The sequence below is a fragment of the Mastacembelus armatus genome, chromosome 5, assembly GCF_900324485.2.
Source record: "Mastacembelus armatus chromosome 5, fMasArm1.2, whole genome shotgun sequence".
NCBI lineage: Eukaryota > Metazoa > Chordata > Actinopteri > Synbranchiformes > Mastacembelidae > Mastacembelus > Mastacembelus armatus.
This window is the reverse complement of record NC_046637.1, coordinates 22366340-22385366: the sequence shown is the minus strand read 5'-3', so window position 1 is coordinate 22385366 and position 19027 is coordinate 22366340. Positions and strand designations below refer to the sequence as shown.

Here is a 19027-nt window from a genome sequence, read left to right as displayed (position 1 = left end):
TCTCAAAAACGCATTCTTACAAGCCACTGTATCATTGCAGGCTCCAGTGCTGGAATCTAATCAGAGAGAAATTACATTTCTGCTCAGTGTTTAATATGAGCCAAGGGTGATTCCCTACAAGCTGCTTTCAAACATCACTAATAGCCTGCTCTTCATTTTTAATAAAGATCATGTTTGAGAGAATGCTGCACATTCTCAGTGAGGTGATAGTTGGCGAGCCCGTACGGAAAAGCCCTGACTACAAATCCCTGCCTCCCAGCAGCAACAGTTACTAAGTGGTAATGGGCAGGGGAGCTCTTTGATGCCAGTCCCCACCTCTGCACCATACCCCAACCTTTGATGTTTTTTTTTTTTTCTCTCCTCTATCTGCTCCAACTATCTGCCTGGGCTCAGCTCAGCTGTATCTCTATTATATACACACACTGTAAACTCTACAACAAGACAAACTTGTGAAACTCCTTCTCCTTTCTGATATTGATGTAACCAGAGAAGGTTGAGATTGAGAAGAAAGAGATCAACTAAGAGCGTGAGGGTGTGAGGTGAGGGAATGAAATGCAGAGACAAAAGGAGGGTGTGTAGAAAGTAAAAGGGGGAGGCCTGTTGTTCCGCAGGGCCAAAGGCCTGGTGGTTGCGCTGGTGCATGCCTTATACAAATTGCTGGGGCTTTAAAGCTGTAATTATGGTAATAGGCCCAATTGCAGTGTAGTGAAGCTCTAAAGTGCTTCCATGTGTGTACCATGCCCCAGAGACCCTGGGTTAGTGGAGAGCAGCGGAGCTCTCACCAGCTCCCCCAGAACCTGCAAAAAAAAAAGAGCAAAAAACCCCAAACTGCACCAGAATAAATGTCAAAACAAAGACTAATAGGCATGTCCCCCAGGCTGTGTCTGCTTTGAGCCTTATGTAAACCAAAATGGAAGAAAAGTAAACAAATGACATGTTTGTACTGCATACACACAACAAAGCAGAGTGTCTGGAAGTCTTGTGGTAAACCTTAATTGTACTTTTATGGCATTTGGAGTCTTTGTTTTTTTTTAGCATAAGTGATTCTGAGCACTTTTCACTATACCCAATTCAAATTCACATTACTTTATACACTGTAAGTGGGATTGTATTAACAGAGTCATGTGGAGCAGAGATTTCAAACTAAAATTCATTCCGTCTTAACATTTTACTAAATGGGTTTTATGGATTTTTAGACATCAAAAATAGGCCAGGACTTAATTTTAACCAGAAACTTAAAGCTGGTTTACAAAGATTTTTATTATTGTATCATTTCCCATGAAAAGTCCAAAACAAATGATGGATTAGTCCAATTCTCAATTGGACTAATCCATAGCTTGTGGCCCCAAGCCTGTCAGTTCTTACTAAAGATATAAACCTTTAAAAACAGGTCACAAATATAGACTTAGATTTTTAGGAAAGGCTAAATAATCTAAAACAGCTGGGCACTGTAGTTTTTAGCAAACGCTACTCGTTAAATTAACTACTTCCCACCACGAATTTGGTAACGTAATGACTATTTACAGCAACGGGTGTGTGTGATATTGAGTCAAGATAAACTACATTTCCCCCATCCACCCTAATAAAGGAACACGTCACTCAGTGTAACAGTGTCACTAGCTAAGTTTATTAAGAGGAATAAGGACCAGACAGTAGAATAAACATAGAACCTTATGAGTTATGTTTTAAGCAAATGATATGAAGAAAGACTGGGACAAATACAGCTGAGGAAAGGTGGAAACAATGTCTGTTTTTGACTTTAGTTGTTATCATTCACCTTTTTATCCAAGGAATTCTGCTGAACTCACCCCCACTGAAGGATATATGAGGTATAAAATATCAAACAGCATCGTCGTCAGCTTAGATCAAGATCCACACAGGTTAGAACTGATCTCTTTCTTTTAGTTTATCCTATGAAAACCATAACTAATGAAGGCAGTTTATAATCTGCAGTATTATTCCTGCTCCTACACATGAGCCAGAGATATCCAACCAACATTTTTCTAAACTGCAGCCAAAACATTGTCTTTGAGTTCACAATTGCTCATCCATACGCTCCTGTCAAGGCTTGAAACTATGTTTAGTTCGATTCCTCAGGAGAAGCGATTGGCCGACAGTAAGAGGATGACGGCTCTGTGGTTGTGATGTCAGAGTGAGTCAGGGCGCCCGGGGGAGCCGAGAGGAATATTTGAGCTCTGGCTCAACTCAGAGTCCACAGGTGGGGCTGATACCAGACAGAAAATGTAACGCCTAGTCCACAGCTGAGACAAAACAAGAGTGTTGAGTTTAAAATTAGTCCATTCCTCACACCACTGACAATAGGCCACCATATGAGAAGGTTTAAGGCAATATGTCAGGACTTGTTGTGTCTGTCTTGTATTTTAGCTCTCCAGCTGTCCAGCAGAAAAGAAAAGTTTTCCTCTCTTCAGGTCTCTTTCTCGTGGATTTTGATTAGCTTTTGGATCATATTTAATACTGATGTGTAAGTAATGCTAAGTACGTGCCTGGAGCAGGCCTGTGGCTTGTGTTTCAGCAGATGGTGATAGATAGCTGTGTTGAGATGGAAAGAGCACAGCGAAGGGCAGGACAACAACGTCTGACTGATGTCTCCATGTTTATTTGGAGCATTTACACCTGCCCATGCTTACACAAACTCACTAGGATTCTCTTTCGTACATACACATTCCTAAGCCTTTGCTGGCCATCATTTAGAAACATCAAATCTGGGGGGGTCTGAAAGATGAAGCTGTGTGAATGGTTAGGCTGTTTGGGAGATTCCTGACATGTCTGGCATATAATGTACAGCCTTGCAGTTTGACCCAAATCTTACATTTCCAGTGGTAGCGCTGCAGTGAAACAGTGTACTTGCTGAAATGAAAAGATCTTTTGTCATGATGAACTGCATGCCTTTGGTTTACCATAGATTGAATGAAAAAAGCTGTAAGAAGAGCTGAGTTATTGCTTATTCCACAAAGAGCTGCTAAAATGGCCTGAGCAAAGTTATTGATTACCCTTAGAAGTGGTGGTTTGTAGTGATTTAAATTTGAAGCAGTCATTCAGTCTGTGTTACTAGATTCCCTGCTGTGCTGTTTAGTATCATGTGTGCACTGCACTGAAAATGGACAAGACAGAATAGAGATGTCTGACTAGATGAGGAAGAAAATAATTGCCAGGCAACTGTGAAAGGACCGTTTCGAAACAGCCTGATGTTCCTGTAACCACAGTTGCTAATAATATTAAGAAGTTTTTATGTCCATGGGACTGTAGCCAACCTCCTTTGACATGGCCACTGAGCACAGGCTGAACAGAAGGATAGTTTGAATTGTGGGAAAAGAACTGAGGAAAGCTTCAAAACAGATACGACCTGAGCTCCAAAATCGAGGTACAACAGTATCCAGGCACACCACATGTTGCTTTCTGAAAGAGAAGAAGACCTAGGAAAGGTGGTTGTTGAGATACCAATGTCCCTTCCCTGGAGCCCTGCTGCTAGAGTGGCTAGAAACCCAACATGCTTCCTGGAATTTGATAGGTAGCTTGACAAGTGGCTTTGGAAAGACATTTTTGGGTGTAGTATCAACAAACTTTGGAATCTGCAGATTTTATCTCAGTGGACAACATCTGAGAATAAGCTGGGGAATTTCTGAAATGTCTCAATAATCTGTACATCTCAAATGTATGAAGTATTTGCATTCAGTAAACGTTACAGCTGATGAAAACCAAATTTTGTGATAGTTTGAAAACTTTGGACAAATGAAATGGACAGAAACACAAGTGCTAACACGGAGGATGAATGCAGACAGACATTTTGTGTGTGTGCGTGTGTGTGTGTAGACAGTTTTATGCACTTTCTCTTCACTCACACCCACACAGGCACACAGCCACAAACACAATACACTTCATCCATTACATCTGGCTTGGATTGGTCCAGACCATGTGAGTGTGGGGGCGTATTGGCAGAAGGAAGGTGTTGGTAGGCGAATACACGGCGAGAAAGACAGACAGAGAAATGGGAAAATAAAAGGAAAGCGAGAGAGAGAGGCACAAAAATGTAGATGAACAGACGAGGAAAATTGAGCACGTGTCTGAGAAGTGGATGACGCAGCAAGAAAAAGGAGACAGAGGAGAAATCCCCGAACAACTGAGCCAGCTGAGGGGGGGCGTCGCTGGACAGGGAGCCAGAGAGAACTGGATGGATGGACAGCAGAGGGACATGTGTGGATGTCATCTGGCTATCAGTCATGCACAGACAGATAGAAAAAGAGTGGGTGGGGGTGGGTTGAGTGCTCCAGGGAGGCCCTAGGGTGGGGGCTTGAAGCCTAATCCCAAAAACAGCTGTGCGTAGCAGGGAGGGTGGGGAAGTCGGGGAGAGATTCTTGGGAAGATGGGTGCTCTCTCATGGCCCATCACATCCTCTGACCTTCGCAACGTCAAAAGCTTCTTCTTGGGCCGTTGTCGATCTAACTCAGGGCCCCGCTCACTCAAGGCCTCATGTTTGACCCGCTCCCATGGACCCTCTATACCGGACCACAATGCCGTGCTTCCACGAAGAAGGTGTAAATCACTCACAGATATCAGTGATCAGGAGAGACAGATGATACAGTGTGAGGTGCCCTCAGCTCTGTTCAGCAGGATGACTGTGGAGAAATGTGCCTTGGCGCTTTCTTGAAATGACGTTCAGGTGTGTGCATGCGGCAAAGCAAAAACCAATTTCCAACATATCACAGAATATGTAATGCTGCATTACAATTTGATTAACTAGTACTTTAGAGGAAGAGGAAGGTCGTGCTGTGGGAAATATAATAATGCTTCTATGTGAAGGTTTATTCTTGCCATACTATCCATTTTCCTTCATGTCACCTCTTCTTTGGACATATTTGTTTATTCTCTTTTCTCTGTGCTTAGTATGGACTAGACCAAGTTATGTCTGACTGGAAGTAGCACTCCTCTGTGCACAGAGCCTTTTCTGCTTGTTTTTAAACCGGTAGTGAAAATAAACGTAGTTAATATTCTTGGCTTTAGCATGTAGATTTTTAGAGGTTTTTTTACTCTTAAACTACCAGATGCCGTGCTGTGATTTTTGACTCAGCTATATGTTCTGACCTCGGTGAGTGGGCCCCTGTTAAGTGGATTTTTTTCAAACTAGTTTTAGGGGAATTCTGCCTTTATATTGGTAGTGGACAGTTGACAGAAAACAAGGGCAGATGTCAATCAACAAAGATCCATAGCCAGTGGTATGCTTTCCAGGTTTTCCTTGATATTTTTTTTGTCTCATGAAGTCATAACTTGGGTTTCCATAACCTGTTTATAAAAAAAAAAATTCAGCAGAAATGAAAATGAAAACATGTTTATAAAAGCAAAATGTGACAAGTACAATGTAAAGATACTTGGTTTGACTACAAGATCGTTTTCTGCAGTTCTTGCAGTGAACTACTGTAGAGCTAGTCTGGTAAAATTAGAAGTTGCTGTGCTATTTTTCATATATTTTAAAGGCGTTGCTCTTTCTCTGATTTTTCTGCAGTCTGTTTGCGGGCAGCATACCGAGGATGACTTTCATCAGTGTGGGTGGGTTCATCTTCCTGGGAGCCTATGATAAGGTTCGTCATATTTTGCTATAGCAACACAGCATCACTGAAGGTTCTGAGCCCCGACCTGGCAGAGAAACACCAGGGAAAGGAACTCTGAAAGTAGCACCCTCATCTCCTGGAGGGCCCTTGTGCCTCTATGCTTGTGGGCCTCAAGATGCAAAAGTTCTTGCAGGGAGTCGTGCACAGACCCAAGGACATTACCCAGGATGCTGCACTTCTGCTCATCACTGAAGTGCAGATTGAGTTTCCAGCCTCAGTTCCAAAACAGCTCTGTTGGTTTGGTGAAGTAAATCCACGTCATCTCACACAATCCAAGCAATGACACATTGTTACTGTTTAATGTATGTACGAATGAATGAGCAATGATATTAAAAACTCTTTTTTAAACTTTCAGGGAGGTTGACTCATTCTCTTAGTTCCAAAGCTTCTTCTGCATCTCATTTCATGATTAATGCAAAGTGTTTTGCCATATTCTTTCCTTTTTTTTTTTTTTTTTTACCTTAGTTTATGTAAGTAATATCTCACCATTGTTTAGTTTCCGCTGGAGCACAACTGAGCTCATGTACGTTTAAAAGCTCTTGTTTCAGACTTGTCTCCAATAGCAGATCATTACAAGTTCACATGGCTCTAGTTTTATTAAGAGATGTCTTGTACAAGCCTTTGTATTACTGTTTGGTAAATATGTAATAAGTATTAATTCATTAATCATACACCTTTAAAAGTATAGTCCCATTGTAAACTCAATCCAAACCAGCCATTTTTAAGTTGAAGGCACAAATAAAGCAACTGTTTAAATAAATTTTATGTAGTTATATGGATATTTTTATTGTTGATGGCTGATCAAGAACCACATGTAACAATTAATATTAATTATAGATGAATAAAATGACTAGCCTGCTGTCAGTCACATGATGACCTTTCCCCTTAAGATCGTCAGTCTCGCTAACAGAGTTGCAGATACCCGGATGCTGCAGAGATACAGGAAAGAAGATTTCTCCACTTTAATAAAAAAGGGTGAAGGTCAGATATGGGTAAGTGGGTTTGCAGTGTTACTGTGTGCTTGATGTTCAGTGTATTTTAAGTGCACGTCTGTGTGTATTTCACAGTAGTAACAGGCTGCGTGGTTCCCGTGTGTCTGTTTAGCCTGCTTTATTTTGTCAAGGTTATAATCTTATGTGTCTTTAATAGGTTGCATTAATATTTACGTAGTTTTACTTGAGTGTCTCTTATTATTTTCATGTGTATCTTATTAATTATGATGTTTTGTTCAGAGGTGTGTTGTCCTGCGAGAGGAGCAGCAGCTTCTTGGGGCGTAAGGGCAGTGGACCTTTGGCACAAGAGCACAACAGGTAAAGTAACAAGCTCTAACATACATGTGAGATTTATGTTGCATTCTGGTTGAACATGTTGTGCTATAAGTTACGTTGGTGTACACAGTTATAAGATCTTATGCCCCTTTTTTAACTGGCAGTGGCCTTCTGAAGGTCTGTACGTGGTCCTGCTTGCAGTGAAACGGGATATCTCGTTGAATGTGTGGATTTCAGAGGGATTCATTTATTAGCTCTAAGAGGATGTGTTCTCTTGTGCAGCAAGAGTAAAACGATGATCCCCACTTTCCATGCGAGTTTTTTCTAAAATAAGTTTTCCGGAATAACTCACACAAATGACAAATCACTCATCGACTTACGATGAAAGGATTTTCTAAATGCTATATGCAGGGACAGTGAGTATCAGTGTTTCTTTTTCCTTCTTGCTGTCAGTGGACTCACTCAGTGTTGTCCTGCAGCAGTCAGTATGGATGTAAGACTGAGGTCTTGGTAAATCCTGGCAAGGGAAGAGGGAGACGGATGGCCTCACAGGTGGGAGTGTTTGTCATGCTGCTTGTCACTGGGCTGTTGGACAACAATGGTCGGCGTGTGATTGGTGGAGGACACGGACGGGGGCATGTCAATCGTCCGGTGACAAACATACATGTGGAATGCACATTCTGGACAGCTACTGACCCTTAGTCAGCCCTGACTTAGTAGCAAATATTTTAAACAACCCACAGAAGGAAAAAAAAATATGCCTGCTGTCTTTGATGCTTCAGGAGCAAGGAGACATTCCTAGTTGGAAGATTAGCTTTGTGTGTTTGTGGTCCAGGCACAAGCTACTTGTGCTTTGAAGATCAAGGTTTCTGGGTTTCATGTCTAGTGCATGCTCGATTTGAATTGATAGCTTCTCCATAACCACTGTGACATGTGAGCAGTGCTAAATGCTAACTCAGCTGTTTGCGGTATTAGTAATCACAAAAACATCCCCTTGTTTCTACAGACAAGAAAATAAAAAAAACCCTTGAAATAATAGCAAAATGTGATTTTTATTAGACACTTCAATGCCATGTTAGACACTTCACTGTTTTTGACATTGGTACAATGGTTTCAGACTGTTTGTTTTAATAAATTACTCAGAACATGAACTGCACCTCTTGTCCGTTTTACCTGCTACACTGGGACTGGTTTTCTGACAGGGTTCTCTGATTGATCTTGCTGGTAAATCATCTTTGATAGGTGCTAATGGGTGTAACCAGAGGAGCGTCTCCTCCAGCTTACAGGTCACAGGAAACAGAACAAGGGCTCACTGGGGTGCACATGCACATGTTTGACCATTTAACTGACTGTTTTCTGGCCTAATGTATCTAGGACCTGTGACAGTTCAGGGAGCATCTGACTGCATTGTTTGGTTAAAGCACATTTCACAATTGTTCCAGCTGTTTACAGCATGAAGCTGCACCTTTAGTTACCCCAAACATCAAACACCATCAGACTGAAGGGATGAAGGAGTTAGTCAAAATGTGATGATGTGACAGAGGCAAAATACTGGCCAGTGGTGGATGTGGAGGCACATTACAGCAGTAATATAATGACAATGCAACGTCATTCTCCCTGATTCTCCTGGTTTTTTTTTTCTTTTGTTTGTTTTTTTTTTTTTCAAAGCACAAGAATAATAATTGAGCCTTTGTCCAATACATGTCACTGCTTGAGTAATGACAACTGAGGATTTACTCAGGTTTGACCATATTTGGTTGCAAACTTGTGACAAAGTCAGGGACAGATAGTCTTAACTTGAGTGAAAGAACAATCTTTCCTCCCAACAAGATCAGAGCAGCTTTGCAGTAACGTAATGTTGTACAACAGATGCAAGAGCCTTAATGGTACAGTTGGCTTCACCACATCAGCTTATGTGGAATGTCTCCTCACACAGGAGGAGGTTCCTGTTTTCCTATTGGCAAATATCATGTACACAACCTGCTTGTTTATGAAGTGAGTATAAAAAGTGCTTCAACTGACTTTCCCACAAATATCCCACTTCAAACCATCTGACATACCAAATTAGCTGACATCTTCCTTCATTTGGTAACAGTGAGTGTGAAATGTGTTTCTGTAAGGCCATGGTTAGCAATGTTTGACAAAAAAAAAAAAAAACAACATTCAAGTGCTATCGTGTTTTGTTTGCTATGAAGTGTACCAGTATCGCTCTCTTGATAAATGCTATTACAAGTTGAGTTTTCTTTGATCATGCAATAAGGCACTGCAGCTGAATGTTGGTAAATGCTGAAAAAGGCAGTTTTTTTTTTTGTTTTTTTTGAAGAAAGATAAAAATACCATCACTCCTTTCTTTGTCATGCACATAAATTCAAATACTTTTGTAAAAGTTTTATAATATATAAGAAAACTCTTATGTACAGTCAAATGTCCAAATGTATATTTCTCTTTCTGCACATACATACACTATACAAGATTCCCTACACTTACATGCTTCAAATGCAAGTCACATTTTTAGAGGAGAATTGTTATTAGTCACCTCCCAACAGAAGGTTTTTAACTATGTACAGCTGATACGCTCAAATGGGACGCCACCCACACAAGCTCCACCTTCAAACCCCGGATGCCCCCTGCCTTTTCCCTTCCTGGCGATTATCAGTCCATGAGGCTCAGGACTGTTCGCCTTGATATGAGGTAGCAGTTTATTTTCCAGTGCAAAATATTCAATTCCTCTCAGCTACTGAGTCCCTGGTTAGGGCTGGATGAGTTGCCTGCTAGTCGCTGGCCCTCCTTATGGGTGCGCTCTCATTCTGAGAGGCTCTGAGGGTGTGTCCGTTGGACAGCAAAGTCTGCCTAAGCTCAGGCTCACAGTCACTGTCACGGCAGCCGTGGCTCGTCATGCCAACCAGTTTTACTGGCTTGTGGAAGGACTCTTCTTGTGATGCAGAGCAAGCTGGCATCTGTCCCACCCTGCTCACTGACAAATAAAGAAGAGAAAGGAAATGGAATGAAAAACAGGCAATGATGTGACAATGATACATATGTAGACAAATATGCTTTAATCTTTAGGATACATAGGCATTGGAATGTGTGAATCAGGCTGCGTTGACATGAGAAAGTGAGATTTGGTATTCGGAGGCCCATTCCTCTGGTTTCACCCCTGGCTAAAGAAGCTGAATCCCAGAACAGGCCTAGACGTGCAACTTCAGGAGTTTGACAGCAGAGAGAAGTAAATGCTGCTTTGCATTGCTTTAAGAGAGATATCCTTAGGAGCTCCGGGCACGTGATTATGATGCGCACTCAGGTGCCGGTAGGAACAATGTTGCAATTTAATGGAACGTGCCTTGACAAAGGTTCCTGAATTGCTGATAGTTTCTCATGGTATCACTTGACATAAATAATATTCCAGGGATTGTTTGGGGCTGTAAGAAGCCTGCTGGATTTATTACTGTAATATTGCATCTGCTCTGCTCAAAAGGACAAAACATTCTTCATTTATTTAAATTCACTCTGATCATCTTACCTTTTCTATCATGCTGGTTCAGTTGTAACGTATTGTGGTTTTTTGGATGAGTAGGTTCCTGAATGTCCTTCCGGATCCCGTTGGGTGTCCCGTTGCAGAGCAGGGCTGTGTGTGGCACTGTGTCATACTGCTCCCCTTGGTTATGGGCAGAGTGAGGTGTGGGAACACACTGCTGCTGATACTCCATGCCTCCAGCAGGGCCGAACCCATGGGACAGGTAATCGGGATCGCTTGAGTAGCTGTTGTCATTCTCCATACAATCTGCACACACTACTGCGCCATCAAAACCTGCAGGCAGGAGGGGAGAACATACATGATTTGGTGAAAATGAACTCCTGTATGTCAGCCCTGTGGTGAGCGTATCTGCTGTAATTAGTTCTGATGCTGAACATGCCTTCACAAGACTGTGGTACGAGCACAGTTTCAAATAACAGCTACCTGTGGTCTCTACGACGTGTCCATTGAACTGAGGTCCACCGCCAGCCTCGATGCGAATACACACATCCTGCCGCTCAGACAGAGTGCCCTGGGAGGAGAGGTAGCTGGGCACATCAGGAGGAACTATTGTCTCATCTGGGAGAGAGACAAAGACAAAAAGACTTTAAAACAAGATGTAAGAATCGGGTCTGTGGATATTTTAACACTACAAACTGAAACAGTAATTTTTAATAACTATTTTGATATTTTAGTGATCATTTAGATCATTTTTAAAAGAAAAGAAAACTGCCTCCACCATTTCAAATGGTTAGAAAAAAACCCTGGAATATTACTTTTGGCTTACTATATAATTTTTAAAGTCTAAACCGTATACAAGAAAAAACAGACATTCATAAGTTATCCTCTGTGACATTTTTTCAACTTTTTTCAAACTTTAATCTCATATTTACATATTTGAGAATAAATCATACTGGACATAATTTTCTAATATAAAGTTTCTTTTTTTGGTTGTGTTTTTTTTTTTTTATCCCAATGTATTGCCTAAAAAAAGCATAATGTAACAGGATGGAAAGACATAAGCTCACCTGTGTTGGTAACACTGCACTCTTCACTCTTCTTCCTGGTCTGGTAAATGATGCACACCCACACCAGTGATGTCAGCACAATACTTGTCACCACAGCAATGACAATGATCCCTATGGTGACGGTGTTCGGGCCTGATTGGGTGCAGGGGCTTCTGCGCTGTGTCACCACCAGTTGGCTGTGTGCACGCTCCGTGCCCAGCGTGTTGGACATGAGGCAGGTGTAGCGGCCGGCATCCTCCAGCGAGGCAGAGCCGATGACCAGCAGCTGGTTCCCTGGGGTGAAGTGGTGTCTGTCAGACGGGCGGAGCGGCTGATCGTTGCGCAGCCAGGTAATACGTGGGGGCGGGCTGCCCAGAGCCTTACACTGCAGAGCCACTGTGTCCCCGACTACCACACTGCGATCTTCCAAGTCCTGGGCCAGGTGGGGTGTTTCTGTGGAGGATAGGCATGAGAGGGCTCCCATCAAAAGCTTAGACATGGGCTGATTTCTAAGGTCAGTGTTTCTGTTGGTATTGGTATTATATGGTGGCAATGTTTTAGGGTGCTGCTATCAGGCTTGTGCTTTGGCTCTGTGTGTTCACAGTATCCATTACGGACTGTGAGATCCTAGTGATTCAGCTGGTAGAATGAGCACAGTGTAATGCTCTGATACAACCACTGAAGGCTTATCTCATGATGGCAGTCTTACAGATTGTAAAATCTAAAATCTGTTAACTTTGCACATTTTCATTATGACTCACAAAACATTTCTCTCAGAACCGAATCATTCTCAGAACAATGTTTTCATTGTTTTGCCAGCAACTTCACCATCTGCTGAATGGAGCACGCTGACTTAAGTGTGTGTGTGTGTTTAGGTAGGCCTTTCCTCTCAGCACTTCCTCTCACTGTGGGACATACACAGATTAAGAGATCTCACTTAACCCACTTCAGATGGCTCTCTCTCTTCTATCAATACTTTCTCCCTCGCCACTCTACCACCCTCCTCCACGCTTTCTTTTTTCTAAGTCCCACTTGCCTACCTTCCCCCACATACTCCAACTATTCCAGTTCTTCTTAGGTTCCCATTTTTCACCCCTGCCACTCTTTTCCAGACAAGGGCCCCTCAACAACAGCAACGTCCCCCTGATCTCTCCTTCCCCTCTATCTCTTAAACCCAAACATCACAATGTAGAGTCATGGTCACCTGCTTCAATATTTTTACATTATTGAGGGGATTAGTACTTGAACTGCAGTCATAAGTTGCACATTATATAAATGTCACTAAAATACCAACTACATCAGTCTGACCACATAAAATATTTAAACTGTGCTTTAGGGGAAATTTAAGATTGGTACCAAAGCAAAGAAAGCTTTAAGGTATTAACTTACTACTAGTTCAAGGGACAAAGGTGATCTATGTTTTGAGATGATTATAGTACCCTGACTCAGTCTGTTTGATTTAACAGTGTAAAACAGCCAATAAACTGCGAGCACTGAGGCCTGCAGTGAAGCAGCCATGACTGTGTCTCCGAGCTAGAGGGAAGAATGAGGGTGGGAATGCCTAACAAACACCCCTCTGTGAGTCCTCCTTGCTCACCCACCATCCCCTTTGACCCCCAACTGCAACCTCTGGCCCCTGACCTGTAGCAAGGCCACAGCTGCTGAGAAAAGAAAAATATAAAGCCTTTCATTCTGCAGCCTTGGGCAATCCCAACTGAGCACTAAGCTATTTACAAGTGCCCGTTTTTGGACATGTGGGAATATGATCAACAATGTGTTAAACTGAAGTCAACCTAAAAGCAGGTCTATATTAGTGCAAGTAAATTACAAGCGAGAATGGCAGAAATAGGCAGCACTTACCCAGCACGGTGAGGGTAGCATTAGCAGAGATTGTGCCCGCTGTGTTTTTGGCAGTGCAGCTGTACACTCCCATGTCCTCTGGTTTGACATCCATGATGAAGAAAACATCATCATCTGGCATGACATGCATTCTGCGCTCACGGGCAGCAGGGAAATCTGTGCCACCATCCTTCTGCCAGGCGATCTGAGGAGCTGGGTGGCCCTCTGCAGCGCACTCCAGCCTGGCCGTATGGCCTGTACGGATTGTGCTGTCTCTGGGAGTCTTCAAGAAAGATGGGAGAACTGTAGATAAAAAAAAAAAGATACCAATACCATGAGTATGGGCTGACCAAAAACAGCATGACCTTCATTATGCATTGTGAGAAACATCAATGTCTATTTCCATCATTCATGGTCATAAAGTTCTACCCTCTCACATCTGCCGACTGATGATCAGCTCAGTTGCAGCAGTCTTGGACTGCATTCAGCAGTTGTTGGGGATTACAGCACATTACTCATCCAGTTGTTCTAACCACATTTTCACAGCTGGTGTTGGCATTCAAATCAGAAAATTTCCGGTCAAAATCCCACAACTCAAACCTATACATGAAACTTTGCCCCTTTGGCAGATTTAGGTTCTTTACACCCATCTGAATGAAAAGTCACCATGAAGGAAAAGAATTCAGTCAGAATTGAAAGTAAAGAAGAAAGTAGGGGTCAGATGCAGACTCAGGGAGTGAACCAACTCTACATAAACACTTTCTATTTGAAGAAAGTTAGAAAGACAGAGCACAGAAAAGATGTCCCACATTAGTGCTGACATGCAGATAAATCAATTTGTTCCAAATACCATCCTGAGAGTGATGAAGGGTGACCGAGAATGAAAAAGAGAGACGAGGCTTCATTCAAGTGATAGCGAATAACTCATCAGTCTACACAGTTGCTCCTGAAACTCTAAGTGCAATGTAAACAAACATTTTCATTTGGTGGAACTTATGTAATTGCACACATCAAAGATACAGAAGTGATATGTTTTTTTCTGACTGAATTAGAAAGGCATATTCTTAGATTTTTCCCCCCATCATTTTTGCTACGACGACATAGTCCTATGCTGAACATCTGGTTGACAATATTCAGCCAAGATCTCAAGAAATGACTTACCATTGACGATGAGGCGGGCCTTGCTAGAGTAGGTGGAGCCAAAGTGGTTGGTGATGATGCACTGGTAACGGCCCTCGTGTGCAAAGGTGACATGCCGCAGATGCAGTATAGTGGTGTACTCCATCACACCTCCACCTGCACCCGGTGCATCAGAAGTCGTGCCTTGGTGATGAGCACGCAAATGGGCATAGTTCTCAGTCTCGGCATGCCGAAGCAGCTCCTGGTCCTTGCGCCATGTGAACGTCATGGGGGAAGAGCTGCTGCTTGCAGCTGTACACGTAAGACGCACATCACTACCAAGGACTGTCACTGTAGTTTCGGGCTGCACGGTGATCTGGGGCTTGGGAAGGTCATCTGAAGGTGGTGAGTGATAAAGAGCAAAAAGAGGAGACAGAAAGAATAGGTAATATAAGGAAATGAAAGAAATTGAGCCCAGAGTATTCACAGAAAGGGAAACACAAAAAGAACAGACAGTGAGTTTAAAAAGGAAAAAAAAGTCATCACATTTGGTTCATTGTCAAACATCGCAAATGACCCTCAGTAGGTGTTTGCTTATGTATAAATATATGTGAGAGAGGGAGATAAAACACACATAAGGATTCATTAGCATGTCTGAGTGCAAATGCAGAGCTAAACAAAACACATTACACAAACAAATGTACAAGTATGTAAATAAAACACTGCCAAGCTGTCAATCTGGCCTCTTGTTCAACAGTCCTGCTCACATGCACCCAGAATATGAACACATTCAAACTCACCACACACAAAGCTGCTAGAGGGGGCCTGGAAAATGCTGATGCCCTTAAGGCTCTCTGGATGGGCACAGGTAGCATTAACACTGGCCTGCAAACCATGTGCCACCAACCATTCAGGCAGCCAGTGGAGCTGGCAGTCACACAGGAAACTGTCGCTCTGAATGAGACTGTAGAGGAGAGGAAGTGAAGAGACAAAGGGAGAGAATAGCAAAGGAAAGAGGGGCTGTAAGTCCATGAGGTACACATTACATGTACTGCATCAGTAATTGAATATACGTTTCTGAGAATGTGTTCAGATGCCTTAAGCACAGTGACGGTGTGTTTCACACTCAGTGCATGTCTCGGTGTGCATCTGCTGCTGACTTCTTCTGTATGTGTCAGCCTGTACCCAAATGATGTCTGTTTTTAATAACTCACAGGGTTTTGAGGTTCTTCATTTTACTGAAGGCATCGGGCTGGATGGAACGAATAGCATTCTCTCCCAAGTTCCTGTTGGGACATCACATTGCATCACTCAGCAATTGTATACACATTTGAGCAACACCTACAGTTTCTCTTTCATTAGCACAGCTCTTACTTTTTAATCAAGGTGCTAATATCCAGATCTGAAAATACAAAGATTTCGTATGTATGAGGAAAAGTATGTTTTATGTCACTCCCTGCCGCCCTTTAACAAAGGCCTGTGAAAGAGCTTATAGGAATCCCATTACTTCTACAGAGCTCTCCATATGGTCAATAACTTGGTTCCTGCACAGAGGCAGGAAAAAAAAGGCCAAAGTTGAGATCAGGCTAACGAGAGAGGAGCAGCTGGGCACTCGCAAAAGCCCCTGTCTTCTCCTTTTACAAAGACGCTATTAAATTGCTAGCAGTCCCCTCTCTGCCAGCTACTTTTGGCAATTTCCTCCCTCATACTCCACCCACTTTCCTTCCCTCTCTACCTCACTGGCTGGGAGGAGGGGCATCTGAGCATTGTGCGATACTCACAGGTGTTCCAGACTCTCCAGACCGGAGAAGGCTTTCTTGGCCACTGACTTGATCTTGTTTCCAAACAAAGTCCTGTCGTTTCCAAACATGAAGGGTGTCGATAGATGAAGAGAGAGAGAGAGGGTGGATGGGAAGATGGGGGTGAAAAGAGAGGCAAGACAGGGAGAGAAGCACAATTAGTAAGGCTGAATCTGATAAGAGTGCAGGGATTGGGGTATTGGAAATCTGAACTGTGTGGAGATTAGCCAGGAGGAAGGGTGAGGGAGATTGGATGGGGTTGAGGGGATGGGGCACCTGAGCACTGCATTGTTCTTCAAAGACCACTTTTATCCTTATTAGAATTTAATAGTAATGGCCAAGTAACACAGTGTGTGTATGTGTGCAGTGTTTTTTTTTTTTTTTTTCACTCTACAGTACTTGTAAGGACATATGTGCAGCCATGCAAGTGTGTGTCTCTGCTTGACAAACTTGCTTTCAGAAGTGAGTTGCTATTCCCTCTGATTTGGGGTCCTAATCCCTTCACCCACCTTCTGTGCAATGACACCCCACCTCACCCTTGTTCCTATCCTGTCCTAATTTTCACTTCACATGAAGAGAAGACACAGCTGGCTACTGAAGACAGTGTGTTCAAACTCATCCACTATTGTACACAAACAAATGGTTGGCTTGTTATGGGGATGACGAGGGCTACTTTGTCATTCTTGTAACATGTATTTTGCAGGAATTTGATTAGACTATTAAGACAAACAAAGACAGAATAACTGCATCACACCATGTTCCTTGGCCTCTGTGTAACATTCTCTTCCATCTCATGTGGAAGCTTTCAGTAGCTGCTTTTAGTGAACCCAGTGTGTGTGTGGTGTACACTTTGGTGTCTGATCTCTCTCTTTTCTGCATCTTTTTCCCATGGTTTGCTTTGCCAGCACTGGGATGCAGCAGGATGCTTCCGCCAATGCCATGACAAAAGGGGCAGGGTCAGAGGGCGGGGCATGTGAGGCGTTTGATGTTGATGATTGAATGCAGTCCTCAATTTCACCCTCTCTCAGTTCCTAACAACAAGGACTGGGAATGAGGGGACAAGAGGAGCGCAGGCATGGAGGAGATATAGAAATAAGCCTATTGGTGAGCGAACCCCTGCCAGCTTAAAGAAAAGCCCTTTCTCTCCCTCTTTCTCATGTTCTTTCTCTTTCAGCAGTATTCACACTGGGAACCATCTTGGCTGGACATCATCTTTTCATTCTGCAGGTTGATGATTGCTGCTCAATGCCAGCAACCCCGTCCATTGAAATTTCTCAACTTGCAAACTTTTGACACTGAACTTTTTCAGCAGCTGCACTGATGAAAACATTGATAATAATGAAAAACAGATCGAAAACATTTCACTGAACCATGAACCATGAGCAGCAAAGAGAACCCAGTTTGGCCATAAAGCTACAGTGAACCAATGAAATCTTTAGATGAAAAAGTCAGATTGAACTGAAGAAAAACTGGCTCAGACTTTCACAATTATTTTCAATGTTACATGACTGAGCTTTGTATATTCAGAACAGGGGCGCTATAAGTCACTGTCCTGCCTGAACACAACCCTTCGAAGTGAAGTGGCATCCTTGGGGGACAGATATCGCAAACTCTGTGGCCTTAAATTGGACTGGCTGAACTTAGCAGGCAACAGAGGTTGATGTGGGATTTTGGAAGTGAACTTTTGGATGGGAGAAAAATGAGAAAGCTCACTATTGTTTAGTTGATTTTCTGTTTTTGAAGAACAGCACAGAGAATCCCAGAATAAGTGAGGGGCCAGGACAGAGTCATGAAAAAGAGAGGTTGATAAAGAAGGAGAGGTGGAGGCAATAGAAAAAAGAGACACTCACAACTTGTTGAGGCTGTCCAGTCCAGAGAAGGCCCCGTTGGTGTCCTCTATTGTGCCTGAGATGTCGTTATGGTCCAGCTCCCTGTGGAGAAGGAGAGAAAAGAGGGGCATAAGAGGGAGGGAAGGAGGTGAACATGGATGGGGTCTGCCAGGGCCAAAGCATTTCACAACCCTGGCAGAGGCTGGTTTGGAAGTCACGGGTTACCCCTCACCCACACTCCCTCCCTTTATCATCCTCCTCTCCCCTCTGCACCTGGCTTTGAGAGCCCCTCTCCTGCTTTGCTCTGCCAACCAAGTGCATTCTTTCCTTGGAGTGGTCGAAAAGGAGTGTGCATGTGAGTGTATTCTTTGGTGTGTTCAGGCAGGCCCCAGCGCAGGGAAACACATGTATAATTCATGACGGCATAGGGGACTGGTGGGAACACAGTGCCTGTGAGAGGCCTAATGTTTGGGTCTGTTTTACTGATTGTGGCAGTCATGGCACAGCCAGAAAGAAAGCCAAGAGTTTTAATGAGGTTAAGGACCAAGCTTGGCAGTGACCAGGAAAAGACAGAATGGATTCAGTGAAAGCAAGAAAATAGAAAACAAAGCTTCTTTTGGAGCATCTGGGGGTTTCCAAACATTGCTGACTACACCTCATTTCAAAGTCTAAAGAACAACCTCTGTAGGTAGAGAGATAGCTGCAACGATGCCAACACTGCATGATAATTGAATAAAAACAGACTTGATGGTCTCCTCTGAAACATTAAAACACTTCCTTTCAAACTTGAGAAAGGCCTTTGAGGTTGATGGTAAGCCACACCCTCCACCATCTCCCCAAATGGCACCTTCCATTTCTCTTCCCCCTCTGGTTCTTTTCAGTCTTCTTTGGCTGTTGTCTTAGTTGGACGGGACTGGGGCTGCCAATTTCCCACTCTTTCTGGCTGGCTGGATGTGAATGGCCATTGCCTTGTTAAAGCAAGGCCAGTGGTGGGGGCTGTGCATTAGAGAGACTGGGCACAGAAAAGT

General features: G+C 43.1%; 2 protein-coding genes across 3 annotated transcripts in view; one reads left to right on the top strand and one right to left on the bottom strand.

The window, feature by feature from the left end:
* The window catches only part of slc25a26 (solute carrier family 25 member 26), a 47577-nt gene extending 41601 nt beyond the window's left edge, over positions 1-5976 (top strand). The window contains exon 10 of one of the 2 annotated variants that reach the window (XM_026307839.1): positions 5530-5976. In XM_026307839.1, coding sequence (XP_026163624.1) covers positions 5530-5590 — 61 coding nt within the window. In that variant the 3' untranslated portion in view covers positions 5591-5976. Of the gene's footprint in view, positions 1-5518 lie in introns of both variants that reach the window. The other variant, XM_026307838.1, reaches the window with a different exon arrangement.
* Positions 5977-7925: 1949 nt separating this feature from the next.
* Positions 7926-19027, bottom strand: part of lrig1 (leucine-rich repeats and immunoglobulin-like domains 1) — a 34980-nt gene continuing 23878 nt past the window's right edge. Inside the window, exons 9-18 of the mRNA XM_026306833.2 lie at positions 18021-18101; positions 16153-16224; positions 15586-15657; positions 15172-15335; positions 14414-14767; positions 13274-13555; positions 11435-11866; positions 10851-10985; positions 10413-10700; positions 7926-9866 (exon numbers count right to left, since the gene is read on the bottom strand). Of these exons, the coding sequence (XP_026162618.1) occupies positions 9664-9866; positions 10413-10700; positions 10851-10985; positions 11435-11866; positions 13274-13555; positions 14414-14767; positions 15172-15335; positions 15586-15657; positions 16153-16224; positions 18021-18101 (2083 nt within the window). The 3' untranslated portion in view covers positions 7926-9663. The remainder of the gene's footprint in view (positions 9867-10412; positions 10701-10850; positions 10986-11434; positions 11867-13273; positions 13556-14413; positions 14768-15171; positions 15336-15585; positions 15658-16152; positions 16225-18020; positions 18102-19027) is intronic.